The 18,293-nt window shown below is 45.7% G+C and overlaps 1 protein-coding gene across 2 annotated transcripts in view; it reads left to right on the top strand.

The window, feature by feature from the left end:
• Positions 1-11,422: 11,422 nt before the first annotated feature.
• Positions 11,423-18,293, top strand: part of SLAIN1 (SLAIN family member 1) — a 50,541-nt gene continuing 43,670 nt past the window's right edge. Inside the window, exon 1 of one of the 2 annotated variants that reach the window (XM_083168819.1) lies at positions 11,423-12,282. In XM_083168819.1, coding sequence (XP_083024945.1) covers positions 11,807-12,282 — 476 coding nt within the window. In that variant the 5' untranslated portion in view covers positions 11,423-11,806. The remainder of the gene's footprint in view (positions 12,283-18,293) is intronic. The other variant, XM_083168818.1, reaches the window with a different exon arrangement.

Here is an 18,293-nt window from a genome sequence, read left to right as displayed (position 1 = left end):
CGTCCCGTTCGCACATGCGCAGACACAAAACATCGGTGGCACGAACGCAGGCGGATATTACCGCACCGACCAGAATAAGGGCCCATGTGCACTGCAGGTGGGGCAGATGTAACATGTATAGAGAGAGTTAGATTTGGGTGAGTTATTTTGTTTCTGTGCAGGGTAAATACTGACTGCATTATTTTTACACTGCAACTTCGGTTTCAGTTTCAACACACCCCACCCAAATTGAACTCTCTCCACACATGTTACATCTGCCCCACCTGCAGTGCACATGGTTTTGCCCATTTTGAGAACAAATTTGTACTGCAATCAGATCTGAATAAGGGCCATGGTTTTGTCCATCTAAGAAGGATTTTGTCAGAAAGAGTGAACTAGAATAAGGCCCACAATGAGACAGATGCAATTTTCAGCCAAAAATCACTGGCCTCTGATGAAAACTGTACTCTGAACAATATATTGCTGAGAGATATTAAGCTGAAATTGCTCAGCAACTATATGACTCCGCCCAGCGTTATACACACAGTCACAGATCTGGGCTATTATATATGAGATCATAGCTCATAACTTTTAGACACTGACAGGAGGGACATATGCGTGTGCCAATGCTCCCATTCTGATGTTGTGGGGGCATGGCCCAGAGGCTCTGCGCGCTTCTAGCCATGCCACCAGCCCCGCTGGCTGCGGGAATAGATGCTGTGTACACGTGCACATCGTCTATTTAGCGCTGCTCAGCTAGTAACAGGGGGGACTCCCAACTGCCCCCCCCCTGCCGCGGGACACTGCCGGCCCCGGGAGGGCCGTGGGAATGTCCCCGAAAACCGGGACGTTCCTGCAGTAAACGGGACAGTTGGGTGGTATGGGAGATGGAAAAGTTTATAAAATAGTTCAAAAATCATAAAGATCTAATCAATATCTTTAATGGATTTAGGGGGAAATGTTACAGGCTGTGTTTCAAATATGTCAATAGGTGATTGGTCGGTAGTCAATCTCTCTTACCTTTGTCATTTGCCAAGGCTTACTACTATACTGTACATTATTAACGCAAGGGACAGCTCTTGCATTAAGAGCTGTCCCTTGCGATGCGGCCATGGCGCTGGACTTCCGGGTCTGAGACCCGGGAGTCTGTCTGTACATGCGCAGAGCACGGTGCCGGCCGCGGGGCATGCTGGGAGGGATCCGTGATGGATCCCTCACACAGTGCCGCAGTAAGAAGCCCATAGGCTTCTGCAGCGAATCGCCAGATTTTGCTGGCCATTCCCTCCGAAGCGCTGACACTGCAGAGGGGGGTTAGAGAATCCAGAAATGCGGTAAAAACCCCAATAACTGGGTTTTTACCGCATTTCTGGTTTAGAGAATCCCGCCTCTAGTTTGTTACATCACTGTCTCCTATTGTAAGACACAACGTAATATGCTGCACTATATAAGAAACTGACAAAATTTTTTCCAGAGAACCGATGGCTGATTAAGCACTGAGGAGACATAAACCACTGAAGGGTTCTTTGATGCTGTCACTTTAAGTAGCATGTTGTAGTTACCATGAGATCTGATGAGGTAGGGAATAGCCAATGGGTGTACAGGGGAGGCTATGAGAGGACTGCCAGTTGGCAGGCTATGAGACGACAGGAAGTCAGGTGATCGGCCTTTTTGTGATGTTTTCCCTTCCCTCCCATCCCATTTTTCCTATTCTTGAAGGCGGTAAAGGACGGTCCTGGTTTATATGCAGTAGTATGTAGATAGTGGGTGCGCTCTCCCGACATCGATATGTCATTAGCCCATGCTCCTGTGCACGTTTTCCACACAGAATCACAAATGACATAATTAGCTACACCTGTGGGTCTTTTAAAATGTGTCTGAATAATGTGTGCACCTGCTGGTTGACCTGAAAAACATGCACTGTTGGGAGTAATTGAGGACCAGGGTTGGGAACTACTGCTTTATGAAATGGACTCACAAGCTACAGGGGCCACTATAGCCATGGATGGTTCTTCTCTGCTCCAAAGTTATTCATGGTTTCGGATTGTGCACTACAGATCAATCTTCAAGTTGGCCCAGAAGGCATGCTATTTCATACTTTTCCAAATCCAGAAATGCTAAGATGCCCTTCACTTAGATAGTATGTCTATATAACCTAGGTTTTCTAGACCTCTTAAAATGTATTAAAAATAAATAGGAGTAGCACAAAATAAATGCATTCATTTGCTTAACAAAACCATGTTTAAATTAACAATATCGCCTAGCCCAGACGTTCCCAAACGCAGTCCTCAAGGCACCCCAACGGTCCAGGTGTTAAGTATATCCATGCTTGGCCACAGGTGACTTAATTAGTAACTCAGTCAGTCTGATTTAACCATCTGTGCTGAGCCATGGATATACCTGAAACCTGGACCATTGGGGTGCCTTGAAGACTGCGTTTGGGAACCTCTGGCCTAGCCACAAAACCTCCTGCAACATCCGGTATCCTTTAAAAGAGAACACCACCTAAAAAGGTGAAGTACAGTAATTGCAGGTCACAATGTTGATTTCTCGCTCACAAATATGAACCCTAAAGGTCCATACACACTGGGCGTTTTTGACCAGCGTGTATGGACCGTGACAGTGGCGGTTTTTACCTATGGGCTGCAGCCTCCCCAGGTAAAATCAGCCACTGTAGTGAAGCCAGATGCAGTCTGTGAGACAGCACTGGCTTCACTGTGACTGGCAGTGACTTCCTATTGGAAGGCTGACATGCCAGTCACCCAAGACAGTCCCATTGGACATTGGAGGTGTTCCCTCCCTCCGGGACGCCTTTCTGTGGGCTGCCGTGCAAATTTTCTGATTGCGCACACACAGTACCTATATCGGTACTGCACAAGCGCTAGTCCCGGTGCCTGTCATTTGCATTGTACAGGCGCCGAGACCATGATTCCTACTATGGGCTGTTGCCGAAGGCAGCCCATAGTAGCTGGCCACATGTGCAATACAGAGGTTTGTATTGCATACACACTGTGCACCTTTCCCCCCTGCCCGGTGCTGTCAGCAGGGGCGGACGGCTTTGCATAGCGCAGTGCTATGCAAAGCCGTCCACAAAGCCGGTCATCTGCTGGTAATACCAGCAGATGAACGGCTTTCCCAGCGATGATGCAGGAGCACGCATCACTGCTCATCGCCGGGCCGCACACACTGGGTGGCTTTCATGCTGAAAGCCACTAAAACGAGAAAACTGAGCGACTTTCCAGTGAAAGTCGCCCAGTGTGTATGGGCCTTTAGACAGGGAAAACCTTTATCCTGCCATGCATAATTTTAAATCCCTTTAAGCTTAGTCAACAGTTCAAGAGGAAAGCTCCTCAGTCTTAGCAGTACTCAGTTTGTAACAGGACACCCGAGAGTAATCTTTTAAGACTGTATTCAAGGATGGCAAAAAGACATGAGGACATTGCTTGCAACAAGCAGATTTTATACTAACCGCCCAAATGGGGGGCCCTGAATAGTAGCAGAACATCTAATTGTTCTGGATATAATATGCGAAAACTACAGGGAAGCACGGACGGTGTAATAGTTAGCATTATTGCTTCACAGCACTGAGGTCATGACATCGATTCCCAGCATGGCCCTAACTGTACTTGCATGGGTTTACTCCGGATGCTTTGGTTTCCTCCCATAATCCAAAAGGATACTGGTAGGTTAATTGGCTCCTAACAAAGTTAACCCTAGAATGACTGTGTGTGTGTGTTGATGTGGTAGGGAATATTGGGCATTATTCATATTACTTCAGTATTCGCACGGAGGACTAATGTTGTGCATCTGTGCATGCTCAGCTACACGGTGAGCAGGGGACAGAGAAGGTTGTGGGAAGGCAGGCTGCTCCATCACCATATGGGAACGCCCACCGTTTCATGGGCGTTCCCATGAGAACACTGGACGCTAAACATCCATTCTCAGCCTGTGCAGTCAAACACCCGCTGTGGAGGGGGGGGGGGGGTGGTTCGGACATTTGCCAGGTGGGGTTTGGTGGGCTTGCAAGGCTGCGAATTTGCAGCCTTGCGAATCAACCAGAATAACCCCCATACATTGTAAGCTCCACCGGGGCAGGTCAAGCTGATCGCAGGGAATGTGTGTGTGTGTTTGAGACTTGCAAGCGCCACACTCACACCAATGAGAGCCGCTCTGTGAACTCCTGTACCCGGTCTAGGCGCTGGATCGCCGGGAGTGTATGTTTGCAATGGAGCCTGGCTAGATGAGTGCTGCTGAATATGTGTATGCTACAGTATATAAATAACTGGTAATAAATGTAACGGTACTTATGTAGTATCTGGGCTGCCGATTTTTTGATTGTATGCCTTAAGTTAAGGCATACAATCAGATGCGATGCGATGCGATATCGCATCGCATCGCATCGCATCCGATATCGGATGCGATGACCCGATTTTTCCATAGGAATCAATGTTAAAATGATTCCTATGGAAAAATGGGTCCTTTTCATACCCCTACTATCCAAGTGGGCATGGAGTTGGATATAAACCTGTGGCGAGCGTAGCGAGCCACCGAGCCCGAAGCGTGGCGAGCGAAGCGAGCCCCGCGAGGGGACGGTATTCGTCCCCTCGCGGGGCTCGCTTCGCTCGCCACGCTTCGGGCTCGGTGGCTCGCTACGCTCGCCACAGGTTTATATCCAACTCCATGCCCACTTGGATAGTAGGGGTATGAAAAGGACCCATTTTTCCCATTGAATTCCATGTTAAAATGGACTCAGTCCATTTTAACATTGATTCCTATGGAAAAATCGGGTCATCGCATCGCATCGAATCGCATGGTCGCATGCGATGCGATGCGATCTCCCGATCCGACCCGATTTAGAAATCGGCAGCCCAGATACTACATAAGTACCAATGTAACTGTATATAAATAACTGGTAATAAATGTAACTGTATATAAATAACTGGTAATTAATGTAGCATTAGAGACACAAAAAGCCAAAGATAGAAATTGAAATAGAGTGCCAATATAAAAGACAAGGACCTAGTTCAAACTCCTAAATGTCTCAGGACAGCATATAAATACCTTCAGTGTCATCTATAGAATGCAAAAATCACAGCTCTCAAAATGCAGCAAAAACCTCTAATATATTGATAACCTGGGGGGTATTTGAAACATGTCTACCGAGGTGACACTAGAAAACCTGAGCTGTGGGATAGGTAGCTGATGAATCATTATAATAACACAGTGACTGAAAAGCTTCACCATGTCTGTATGCCTTTATGCATTGATTTGCCGCCACATTATTGGCTAATTAAATTAACAAGCATTTGAACAAGTAAAAACTAAATATTTACCGCTAAGTGTAAGTGGCAATCAGTAGCAATTAACAAACAGTAATTTATGCCCCTCTTACACCAAAAATCCCAGATCCGACCCGGCATTTGGAACAAGGATCCAAGCCAGGTCGGATCCAGGATTTACCCCATTTACTCTGTGGTGCCTACCCGCAGTGTAGATGGAGGCGGCGCTTGGAGATTACATTATTTCCAAGTGCCGGGACCGCGGTCATCCCACCCGGGACCACTGATCACCATGCTGGGGGCAGTCCAGCAAAAGGTCAGCTGCTTGGCTGCTTCCAGCCCCTGTGAACGCCCCCCAGCTGTCATCTGGGAGGTGAAAGGATGCTGCACACAGGCATCCATTCACCTCCTCTGCTGTTGTCTGCAGAGTGTAGCATACAGCAGTGGAGGCTGTGTGTCCCCCCGTCCCCCCCCCCCCCCCGTCCGTCCGTCCAATCTGTGGACACTGCACAGATGATACGGCATACCCGTTTACACCGCCCTCTACCCAGATCCTAGCTGTGTTCTACCCAGGTCAGGACCTGGGTAGAAGTCCCGTATAAAGGGATACGGCGTGACCCATTTACACCGCAGCTGACATGGGTCTGACCCGCTGATGATCCGGGTTTTTGCGGCGGTGTAAAAGGGGTATAATTGATCAGCATATAACATGTTTATATAAATGCATACCTCCCAACTGTCCCTATTTTTTACGGGACAGTCAAAAAATTTTGTGTCCTGCATCCCACCCGCAGTCAGCAACATTCCAAAGTTGGTAGCCCCACTTTCACTTTCTGCAGAGCAGTGGTGAATAGACGCTGTACTCATGCACAGAGCACCTATTCAATGGGAGAGAGAGACAGCAGCAAAAACAAGGGTAAGGCCACGTGGGAATTACAGTGATCATAGGTTACGTCCCCTGACTACGAGGCCATGTACAGTTTGTCCCTCTTGTGTGAGTATCAAAGTTGGGATGTATGAAAATACAGTAAAATTAGCTGTACTTTTTATAGTTTATAGTGGTCGACATTTCGGGTCCTTGCACGACCCTTTTTCAAAACCTCCAAATAGTCAAGTACATTGCTGCCAATGACATTGACAGCAATGTACTTGACTATTTGGAGGTCGAACATTGCGATACATTTTAACAAGATGAATTAAAATTTGGAGTTTTTTCGTTTACAAGTCTGGTGAGTGCGCTCTGTGGATATCTTCCTCTCTGGATATATATATATATATATATATATATATATATATATATATATATATATATATATATATATATATATATATCAAAAGAGAATGATGTGCGCAAACACCTATTAAGGAACATTGTGATAATGTGATACTTTTCTCTATTAGCTACTGTAAAAAATAAAAAATAAAAAAGTGGTTAGCTATCACCTAACGATATATCTGGGAAAATATACTGTAAATAAAAGACAAATAACCAAAGCACTGAGTTTACATACAGATTTTTGTTAATTACATAAAGTCTATTTATATGAGAACATTGGGGGTTATTCTAGTCCATTCTTTCTGACAAAATCCTTCTTAGATGGACAAAACCATGTGCACTGCGGGTGGGGCAGATGTAACTTGTGCAGAGAGAATTAGATTTGGGTGGGGTTTTTCTTCAAAGTGAGATCTATATTGAAGTGTAAAATCATGCAGTCAGTATTTACCCTGCACAGAAACAAAATAACTCACCCAAATCTAATTCTCTCTGCACATGTTTCATCTGCCCCCCTGCAGTGCACATGGTTTTGTCCATCTAAGAAGGATTTTGTCAGAAAGAATGAACTAGAATAAACCCCATTGTGTATTACATGTATTAAATGGAGACATATCTTATAATGCTTTATCAGATGAATATATTCTAACATGTTACATCAGCTGTTCTTATTCTGAATACAACCTTTGTCTCCAAATAAACTGTTACAAATTCACCACTAAAACTCTTAAAAAAAAAAAAGAGTTTTCTTCTGTTTGCTTATTTGGAGGAGAGTTGAATAGTAACATTGTTCAGCTAACAAAGGGCCTAATTCATGTTTGTACACAAATGCAATTGTGATTCTTTAATCTACGGAGCTGCTAATGTTAGCAAGTGAAGCTGTCACCCAGGAATGAAAAGAGACATTCTATTGCAACTCATTCGCCATTGCGTACACATTCACCGCAAATATGCTAAAATGAAGTGCATTGGATCAAAAACCCTTTACACACGGGGCAATTAAAGCGATTATTGCTGGCTAAATGGTTGCCGAGCTATAAATTGCTAGTCACTGGTGCACAATGCACTATGCGTGCATAGTACGCATGTGCAACTCCTGATACATTTTTCCTTTGCTAGCCGCATTCACAAGGTGATTGACAGGAAAATGGAGGCAAATGTTAAGTACCACTGGTATGTATGTAGGAGGGAGCACAGTAGGAATCGCCAATACCTGCTGTGATCACTCCATTGCCGTCTGCAGCCACATCTCCGATAGGTTTTTAAGGAGGATGTGATGCTGCCGGATGTACCAATATCCCCCCTGCGTTAGCAGGAAGATACATCCGGATGTTAGGATTGCATATTGCAATGCGATCCTGGGCGGTAAGATCCCGCCCAAATCACATTATTTATGTGATCCTTAGTAAATGGGACCCAGAGCCAGCCAAGTTGTCCAGTACTTGAAACAGGACAGACATAAGCAAAATAAGTAAATACATTTCTGCGCATGTGCTGTATACAAACATTTGCCAGTTGCCTCTGTGAAGAAAAAAATCAGGTAAAATCAAACTTGCCTAAAGTTGGCCATACACTACTGCAATGTTTGAAAAAAAGGGGATTTTGGATCAAAACTGCGCACTCGAGGAGCTGCAATCATAACCAAGTAAATGATGTATACCCAATATACACTCTAAGGTCCTTATTCAGATCTCATCGCAGTACAAATTTGTTCTCAAAATGGGCAAAACCATGTGCACTGCAGGTGGGGCAGATGTAACATGTAGACAGAGAGTTATTTTGTTTCTGTGCTACTCGCTGCATTATTTTTGCACTGCAATTTAGATTTCAGTTTCAACACACTCCACCCAAATTTAACTCTCTGCACATGTTACATCTGCCCCACCTGCAGTACACATGGTTTTGCCCATTTAAAGAACAAAATTGTACTGCGATCAGATCTGAATAAGGGCCATAGTCACAATACTAAAAAATTATTTTACACAGTGTGTAATGCGCTCACAACACATAAGGGTCCTTATTGATTCGGTCGGACACGAATTCGCTTTGGGACCGATGTTTTGCGAATGCGCAGCTGCATTTCTGTGCATTTGCATACGTTGGAAGCATGTGAACTTGGCGCTTAATCTGTTAACCAAGCGCATGCTCCCTGCCTTTCGTGCGGGGGGCGTGAGGTGCTGACCAGGGGCATTAGCATATGCATACGCCAAGCGTTTCATATGGTAACGCAGTCGTGTTGCACACGCGGGGGCAGACAGCTGACATAACCGGTTGTCAGCTGCCCGCCCATTTCACTGCATTACTTTGTACATATGTACAAGTGGTCTGGACCACCCATACATATGCGTGTGCCTTTCCCATCATTTGATGGTTGGCAACCATCTAAAGATGGGGGAGGTTCCCAGTGGCATGCGAATGGTTGTTTATGTAAAACATCCATTCGTGTGCCAGACAAACGAATCCGGTCTGTGAATGGGAGCGGGCGTACCACTATTTGCAGGGCGGGTTCTGGATGACTCGCAAGGGTGCGAATTCGTGCCCGAGAGGGTCAACCAGAATAAGGGCCAAAGTCTGTCTGTATCACAGTCCTTTTGATTTTCACCCCTCAGATGTCGGTACTGAATTCTGTGTGATTTTTCTTCCAAATTGATGGTGTCCGATCGTGTATAAAGGTGGGGAAAGAATATAAACAACATTAGTGTGGACCGTTTTTCAGAAAGGAACACTCTTTTCAGCTTTTTCAATCATTATCCGTGTACCATACTCACACCAAAGTGAGGGGTATCACATCCATTAAGATAGCTTGGTACTTATATATGTTAGTTGGGCGCCCACTAAGCTATTTGCTTAGTTTTTAGCGTGCGCTCGCAACACTATATAAAATCAACTCCATGCTGACATGGATAGTGGAGGTATGAGCGTACTAACTATAGTGGGAGCCCAACTAACAAATAAGTACCGATAGCTTTATATGTGAGGTGGGTGTGCTTAGTAATATCTGGTTCACCATACACCATCCCTTGGTGAGAATAATAAACAAGCAGGTGTACCTACAGTAACTTACAGTTTAAATAGCTGTAACAATCTCATAAAGGTTTCTTTTCATTGGATTCTCAGATTTTTCTAAACAGATTTCTCGTGTGGAGATTCAGTATATCTGGAAATAAAGAGTAAACTGTGTCACAACATAATCTCATATGTATACACCAAACAACAATATGAGACACAGCAAGTTAATGCTCACTAGCATACTGTAATCACACCAAGGTACGAAGTGTTGTATTCGTTAAGGTATCTTTATGGTGATTTGTATACAGTGAGTATTCTCCAATCATCATTCACCCACACGTGATTACTCCAAAGGTTAGGTGTATCTAACTTACAAGTCTCTCAGTGATGTAATATCAGTGATAGATATCACGATATCTTTAGGGGAATCGATATCCCTTTCGGCAATCTCTATTTACCAATGTTATGGCAAGTGGGTATTGAACCAAAACACAGAAAGAATTCCATATATGGGGTATATTTAAAAAAAGTAAATTTATTAATAAAAAAATTATGTAAATAGGGTAAAATTTCCCTTTAATAGGACTAGTGACTGTAAGGTATCGGGCAAATGTACAGATGTTCACAGGTGAAGTGAGGGAAAGTCCAGAACAAGCTCTCTCACCTTGTAGGTACCATATGTCCCGATATCCGCCAGCAACTACCTCTCTCTCTTCCAACGTATTTCAACTGGTAGGTCTTCCTCAGGGCATCCATGCGATGTATCACAGCAGTGTATGGGCCACCTAACCCCCTGAGCCACCCGGGACCTCGCATGCGATGCTCCTTTCACATGCGATGTATCGCATGCAACCCACTCTCTGCCACCGGGAGGAGGCCGAGTTGGAGGTTGGATGGGCAGCAGATACGTCCTCCGGCTCAGGTCTGATCCGCTTGGGACCGAAAATCGGACCCAACGAGGATATAAAACACATCCGATTTGGGATGATTTCTCGCTGGATCGGACGAAATCGGATAAATGTATGAATGAAGGACTTAGTCAACAGAGATCACTGTAGACAAATATCTACAATGCTGGGTTATACGTTGGAGGTTATAATTTCCAATAAGGATTTTTGTAAGGGTGGTAGCTGCATACACTAGTAGTAGACTAATAAAAAGTAAAGGCGGGGCGGCATCACCGGTGCTTAGTAAGCTGTGAGCTAACCAGAATCACCCCCCCAAATTTGGAAAAGAACTTTCATAGAATTCTATGATTGTATGAAGGTCAGTTCAAGGTTTTACTCATACAAAGACTATATAGTTAAACATTCAAGTTGACACCAGCTAATAAAGAAAAGAAAAGCACAATAATAACAAAATAACAGTGCGTTCAACAATAACGTGTTGTCCTTGCAAGGATCAAATAAAAAGGCTGGTATAAATAGGTCATCATGTCCATGCCCAGCATGGCCAAAATGTGTAATCTTTAGCTTTGATAGGACAACACATGGTGACATGGAGTAGTGTAGAGCAATATTGCTTGGTACATATGGCACCACTAAGTGCAATGAATAGATATATATAGGGGAGTAGCACATGTAATGGATCACAAAGCTCTCATTGGTGGTCAGTCCTGCATTCCAGGACATTATTGATGGTACCAGAATTATTTGGCCACTTGAACTGCAATTCTCCTCAGCTTTGTTTACCACAATGTAATTGGGAAAAAGTGTATTCGACTGTCATTATTAAAAAATGCAAAAGAAACAACTTCCATGCTGGTTACAGTTAGTATAGGGTGCAATGCAAGTGGTGAGCACTGCATTGCACATGACCTGTACTAGTAGCTGTGAACCTGCCGCTGAGCCACCTCAGTGCAGCTGCCTGTGGGGGAGATGGGTGAGAGTGATGGGGTGTTAGCGGGCGGCAGTTAGAGGGATCATTAGCAGCATGTGCAGTCCCATGAGACTGGCTTCTCTTTGTTCCCATTGTGTGTCTCTCCCTCTCTCTCTGTGCATTGGTGGGAGGGAGCCCGGCGCCCGCATCAGTATTCCCTGTGCTGACAGGAGGCGCATCTAGTGCTAGTGCAGGGCAGGCGGAGGATGCAGCAGCCTGAGCACAGCCACAGCAGCAGCAGCCATCACAGACCCTGACCGTCCGCCCGCGCTGGGAGCCGGACGCCGGACATCAACGTCCACACAGGAGACAGGGGACCAGTCACAGCCTCCGAGCTCGGCAAGCAGGGAGTGTGCGGGGGATAGAGCCACAGACAGCAGCAGCAGCCAGCATGGCGGAGGTGAAGTGCGGCACCAGTGCGGGCAGCCCCGCTACAAACGGGCTGGTGGTGAACGCCGAGCTGGAGGTGAAGAAGCTGCAGGAGCTGGTCAGGAAGCTGGAGAAGCAGAACGAGCAGCTCCGGAACCGAGCAAGCGCCGTCAGCAACTGCACAGCCAGCCAGCACCTGCTGCAGCCTCCTTCCATGCACCAGCCGGGCACATGCCGGCTAGCAACCCCGGCCCTGGCACGGCCCGCTGGACTATGCCTACCTAGCCCTGTGCCCACACTTCTATGCACGTCCGCGTTGGGTGGAAGTCTGTACCCACCAGATAACCTGGGATATTACAGTACTAGGCAACAGCTGGCCTGTCTCAGTGCCACCGAGGGGCCACTGATTGACCGCTGCAGGGCAGGACCTTCTATCCTGGACGAGGTGGAGATTTTGGATCTTGAAGATGGATATTGCAGTGAAGACGAGGACACCTGGTAATATAATAACGCACCCAGGGGCCTACTGTCATGCACAGATTATCTCACCACAACGGTGCTGTCAACATAAATATTGTGTGTGTGAATATATATATATATATGTGTGTATATATATATATATATATATATATATATATATATATATATATATATATACACACACACTTATTCTTTGGCAGACACTATTAATGGTAGCATTTGGCTTGGGCTCCTATTGGTAAGAGGAAACAGGTTGGCTGTAGTTAGCAGGTGCATGCCCTGAATGCAGATGAGCTTGCAGTGGCTGCTTACTATACGTTATGTGACCATGATGCTGTATTATCTACTACACCTCTTGGAACAGGATCTCAAAATCCAAATAAATGGAGGTGCTGATGTTACTGGCATTACTGAACAGTCTGCATATAGGAAAGGCCTTTATTAGCCAAAGAGGATTTAGCTTGTCATTGCTCAGCTCCTGGCAGCAGGAATACAAGCTGTTCTAAGCAATAGGATTTACACTTGGCTGAAAAATCTTCAAGATCTGCCTCCTCTTATAATTTGCTCTGTTAAATACTGTGCTGCTCGCGATCGTGCATCTTTATGTGGTGCGGAATGCAGGTTTTAATTCATTTGTTTTGAATGGCCCAGCATCATTTGTTTTCTAAGCCATGTTGCATAGGATTGGTGGATAGGAAGGTGGGCTGTTTTGGTTGGTATCACACCATCTTGGTCCTATGCAGTGCATCCAGAAATGTGCTGTATAGTATATTATTTTAATTTTATTTGCTTTTCTGTGGTTTTTTTTTCGTGAGGGGTTACTGCAGTGGAGGTATTGAAAAACAACACACTATACTAATAATAAGACTTAATAAAGGTGTCAATTAAAAAATCCATTTTAGGGTGTGCCCCTCTTAAGTAAATATATTACTAACCGCAAACACCTTAAAACACTTTGACCGCAAGAAAATACAAAGCAAACGACTGAAAACACATCGACCGCAATCAAATTGATTCCTGAATATGCTATATACCTGTTTGTGTACATAAGCCTGTTTGTATTTATAATACTTCCTTGTCTTCTGTTGCTGTCTATTGGAACAAGATATGCCTACAAAAGGTTTGGTATTAGCGTGTAGGTTTTTTTTATTTTTATACATCTGCCTGTCCCAGATTAAAGCAGGATCTGGAAAACTACAGTTCTTGGAGAATTGATACTGTAGATACTTAATGGGATAATGCTACCAACACATTTAATGAAAACGAAGGTGTGAATATGTTTGTATAATTCATCTCACATGGCTGCAAATGAGCCACACTGCTTCCTGAATATCCCAGTCTGCACATGTATATAAATATGTCCTTGATTAATCAGTTAATCTGTTAAGCTTATAATGGAGCTAAAAATGAGGGGAACAAGGATTGTAACTTTCCCAGTGCTCCTTTAGACAGTCACTTATGCATTTCTATATTAACTGTCTCTAAACAGAAAAGTAGTGGAAATCTATGTTGTGAGTAACATTTTATTGCTTCAAACAGATATATGGAAGAAAGGGGTAGATGTATGAAACAGTGATAAGGGAAGACAAGTGATACTGTTAAATTACAGGCTGGGTTTAAAAAGGAACAGTTCGGAGCTGATTGGCCGGTTCTAAAGTACTTGGCACTTTATTACTTCTCCTCCCTTATCACTGCTTCATACATTTACCGCCTAGTTATTCCAGGAAAAATGAAAGATGGAGTGTGTGTGCAGCACATCTCATGTTATTCTGTCAATTTGTTATGCCACGGTAGTTGCTGTCAATAGGCAGGATGCTCCAAATAAAAGATGCAGTAAAAACCCAATTTTTGGGGTTTTTACCGCATTTTCATATGCAGCTAATCCCCGCCGCCGGGGCTTAGCTGCAGGGGGTTACGCCAGTTCTAGATGGCGTAACCCCATGGAAGCATATGGGCTTCCCTTTGCGTCCCACGCACCCCCCGGTCATCCGTGCCGCCCTCACCTGTGTCTGGGCAGCCTCCTGCTGTGCTGCCCGGACCAGTGACCTCCTCCTCCTTGCACCATTTCCGGGTGCAGGGAGGAGGAAGAGGAGCCCTCACAGCTGGGTAAGGGTTCAGGGAGGGAGGGGGGACCCGCTGCACATCGCCATCCATCGCCTTTGCGTTGCTGTTACTGCATAGTGTTCATTCTAGCACCTGCTATCTTTGAAAACCCATGCAGTTCCTCTTCCCTGCCTGGGGTGTCGCTGTCTGCTGTAGTGATTCTAGCACAGTGTGGTCTGTATTTCAGCACTGATATGCAAACCAGGCCTGTGCTAGAAACACCCCAGTGACACCCCAGGCAGGGAAGAGGAACTGCATGGGTTTTCAAAGATAGCTGGTGCAAGAATGAACACTAAATGCATATGCGATTATTAACAATGCGAGTGCCGGCGATGTGCGGCGGGGGGTTATTAGAGAATTTCGCCCAATGTATGTGAAATTGATTTTGTACAGGCTCCAAAATGTTATATTTTCTTTAATAATGAGTGTGTGTATGTGTTCAGATATTGGTCTAAAGGTGCCCATACACTACTAAGATTTATCTTCTGATCTGACTGGTTGGAACAAAAACATGGTAATGGATGAGTGACAGTTTGTCAGTTTTCCAGCATTTCCAAGCAAATGGTCAACTGTCATTTGCTCTCATCCATAACCATTTTTTTGTTTCAACCAGACAGATCTGAAGATAAATCTGCGTGTGTATGGCCACCTTTAATGTAAGCATTACTTAGTTACACACTGGCACACTTTTGTAACTAGTCATTTTAACATTCGGTTAGAATATGTAAGTCGGATGAAACCTATTGGTACCAATGACCGCCCCCTCCCATATTTCCACCAAATATTATACTTGCACCATTATACTTCAGTCATGTTCACTGCAAAAGTAAAGTGCTGTAGGTAGGTTGCCTTGGTCACTATGAAAGACATCCTGTATTATGCGATCTATTACTTCATATGGTAACTCATACCCCTTTCCCACTGCCAAAAAAGGCAGTACTTGTGTATTATCACGGCGCCCATCACATCGCATACCTTAATTAGTGGTATGCGATATTCGGGTGAAAAGACCCGCAATGTACAATAAAATATCGCATAGCATGGCATGCCAGCAAAATGGCATGCGATGCGTTTTTTAATTGTACAAGCACCCTGATGGGTGCTTGCTATGTTAAATGCACCACCATTATCAACACCAACCCGAAGCATGGCAAGCGGCGGCGGTACGCGTCCTCCGACACTTTCATACCCCCACTGTCGGCGGGGAGTTGATTTTAGACAGTGTAGCTCACCACCGAGCCCGAAGCGTGGCGAGCAGACGCAGAATATAATCAGCGTCCCCTCGCGGGGCTCGCTGCGCTTGCCACACTTCGGGCTCGGTGGCTCACTGCGCTCGCCACACTATATAAAAGCAACTCCTAGCCGACGTGGATAGTGGGGGTATGAAAAGGTCGGCGGGCTCGCTGCGCTTGCCATGCTTCGACTTGGCGTTGATAGTGGGGGTGGTGTTGACAATGCGGGTGCATTTAACATAGTAAGCACCCATCAGGGTGCTTGTACAATTAAAACTGTCATACAATCAGGGCCGGCGCTACCCACTCAGCAGAGGATGCAAAGCAGGTAGGCGCCGGGCAGGAGAGGCGCTGTCCTGCTCTGCATCCTCTGCTGTCTGTCTCTGTGGCTGCCGGCTGCTGCTGCGCCTGTCACACTTGATGACAGGAAGCAGTGCCGAGGCACAGAGCTGAGAGCTCCCTCCAGGCTCCTACCTAAAGATCAGATCAGGCCAGCCGAGCCCAGGTCAGCACGCAGCAGTAGTACGTGCGAAAAGGGCGGAGCTACACGGCCGGAGGGGGTGGAGCTACACGGAACATAAGGGGCGGAGCTATGAGGGAGCAAGTCTGAATACACAGGAGAGGATGAGCAGCTGCCAGGAGAGTCAAGTGTGAGTGTTGTGCTACTAATGTCAGCAACTGGTGTGGGCACGTCTATAGTCAGCACCACTAATGTCGGCAACTGGTGTGGGCACGTGTATAGGCAGCACTACTAATGTCGGCAACTGCTCTGAGCATATGTGTAGACAGCGCTACTAATGTCGGCAACTATTGTGGGCACGTCTATAGTCAGCGCTACTAATGTCGGCAACTGGTGTGGGCACGTGTATAGGCAGCGCTACTAATGTCGGCAACTGGTGTGGGCACGTCTATAGGCAGCACTACTAATGTCGGCAACTGCTGTGAGCATGTGTGTAGTCAGCACTACTAATGTCGGCAGCTGGTGTGGGCACGTGTATAGACAGCGCTACTAATGTCGGCAACTGCTGTGAGCATGTGTGTAGAAAGCGCTACTAATGTCGGCAACTATTGTGGGCACGTGTATAGGCAGCGCTACTAATGTCGGCAACTGCTGTGAGCATGTGTGTAGAAAGCGCTACTAATGTCGGCAACTATTGTGGGCACGTGTATAGGCAGCGATACTACTGTCGGCAACTGGTGTGAGCATGTGTATAAGCAGTGCTACTACTGTCGGCAACTGGTGTGGGCATATGGTTAGACAGTGCTACTGCTGTCGGCAACTGGTTTGGGCACGTGTATAGGCAGCACTACTAATGTCTGCAACTGGTGTGGGTATATTTGTATAGGCAGTGTTACTAATGTTGGAAACTGGTGTTGGCATATGGTTACGCAGCACTACTAATGCCAGCAACTGGTGTGGGCATGTGTATAGGCAGCGCTACTGCTGTCGGCAAATGGTGTGGGCACGTGTATAGGCAGCGCTACTGCTGTCGGCAACTGGTGTGGTCAAATGGTTACACAGTGCTACTAATGTCGGCAACTGGTGTGAGCACTATGTATAAGCAGAGCAACTACTTTTGGCAACTGGTGTGGGCGCTATGAATAAGCAGCCCTTCAAATATGGGCATATGCAGGAGTTCTCGGGGCATTATGTGTAGCATAATGTGTGTCAATGTCATATGGATGCATGGCATATTTTGTAAGGGGAATTAGGGTGTGTGGCATAATGTGTAATGGCCATTATGGTGTGCTGCATATTATGTAAGGGGCATCATGATGTGTGGCATAATGTATAATTTGCATTACTGTGGTATAATGTGTAATGGGCATTGAGGTGTGAAGCATAATGTGTTATGGGGATTACGGCGTAATTGGTACTTTTATGTGACCAAGCCCCTTCCTCATGAAGCCACGCTCCTACATTTTTTAGCGCGCCTACGGCGCGAAGTCTCCCTCTTTTTAAACTCATGGCACCAAAATTGTGCTACAATGTGGTGTCATTTAGAGTGAGAGTACTATTGTGTGCCCATTCCCCTTCCTTGTGAGATTACACATTTTTCTTTCGGTGTGCGCTGTCCCTTTGTGAAGCTTGGGTGGGCGCAAATTTATAGTTTGCAGGAGGGCGCCGAACCCCCTAGCACCGGCCCTGCATACAATTAAACATCGCATATGATGGCATCGCATGCGATGCGATCAGATGCCCTGCGATCAAAATCTTGGGCACCGTGATAATACACAAGTACCAAAAAGGCTCTTAAACGGGTAAAACACTGCTTTTTACCCGTTTAACAAATACCGGTATTTGTTAAACGGGTAAAGCAGTTGGAGCATTCCCATTGCAGCTCTACCCGTTTAAAAAGGCAAAAAAAAAGGTAATGTACCGTTTAAGAGCTGCAGTGGGAAAGGGATCTCGGAGGGGTCGATCCTATTAACCCCGAAGGGTGCGAGGTGCCATATTCACGTTGAAAATGGTACCCGAATTAACCCTTACTCGCACCCCCTATGGAGGTGTGAGCACTTTTCATCGAATTCGGCCTGCCGTAAAGTGCGCCCGGTGTCATAATGATTCGCACTCAGCGAATCATCCGCACACATCAGGGATAATAGGATCGACCCCAGAGGATGAGGATGCTACATGCTCATTTTCTGTTTACTCCTAAGTACAAAATAGTGTATCCAGCTCTTGCAATAATG

This window comes from Crinia signifera, chromosome 2 (assembly GCF_055691185.1).
Source record: "Crinia signifera chromosome 2, ASM5569118v1, whole genome shotgun sequence".
NCBI lineage: Eukaryota > Metazoa > Chordata > Amphibia > Anura > Myobatrachidae > Crinia > Crinia signifera.
The sequence above is the reverse complement of the archived record's forward strand: the minus strand, read 5'-3'. Positions and strand labels throughout refer to the sequence as shown.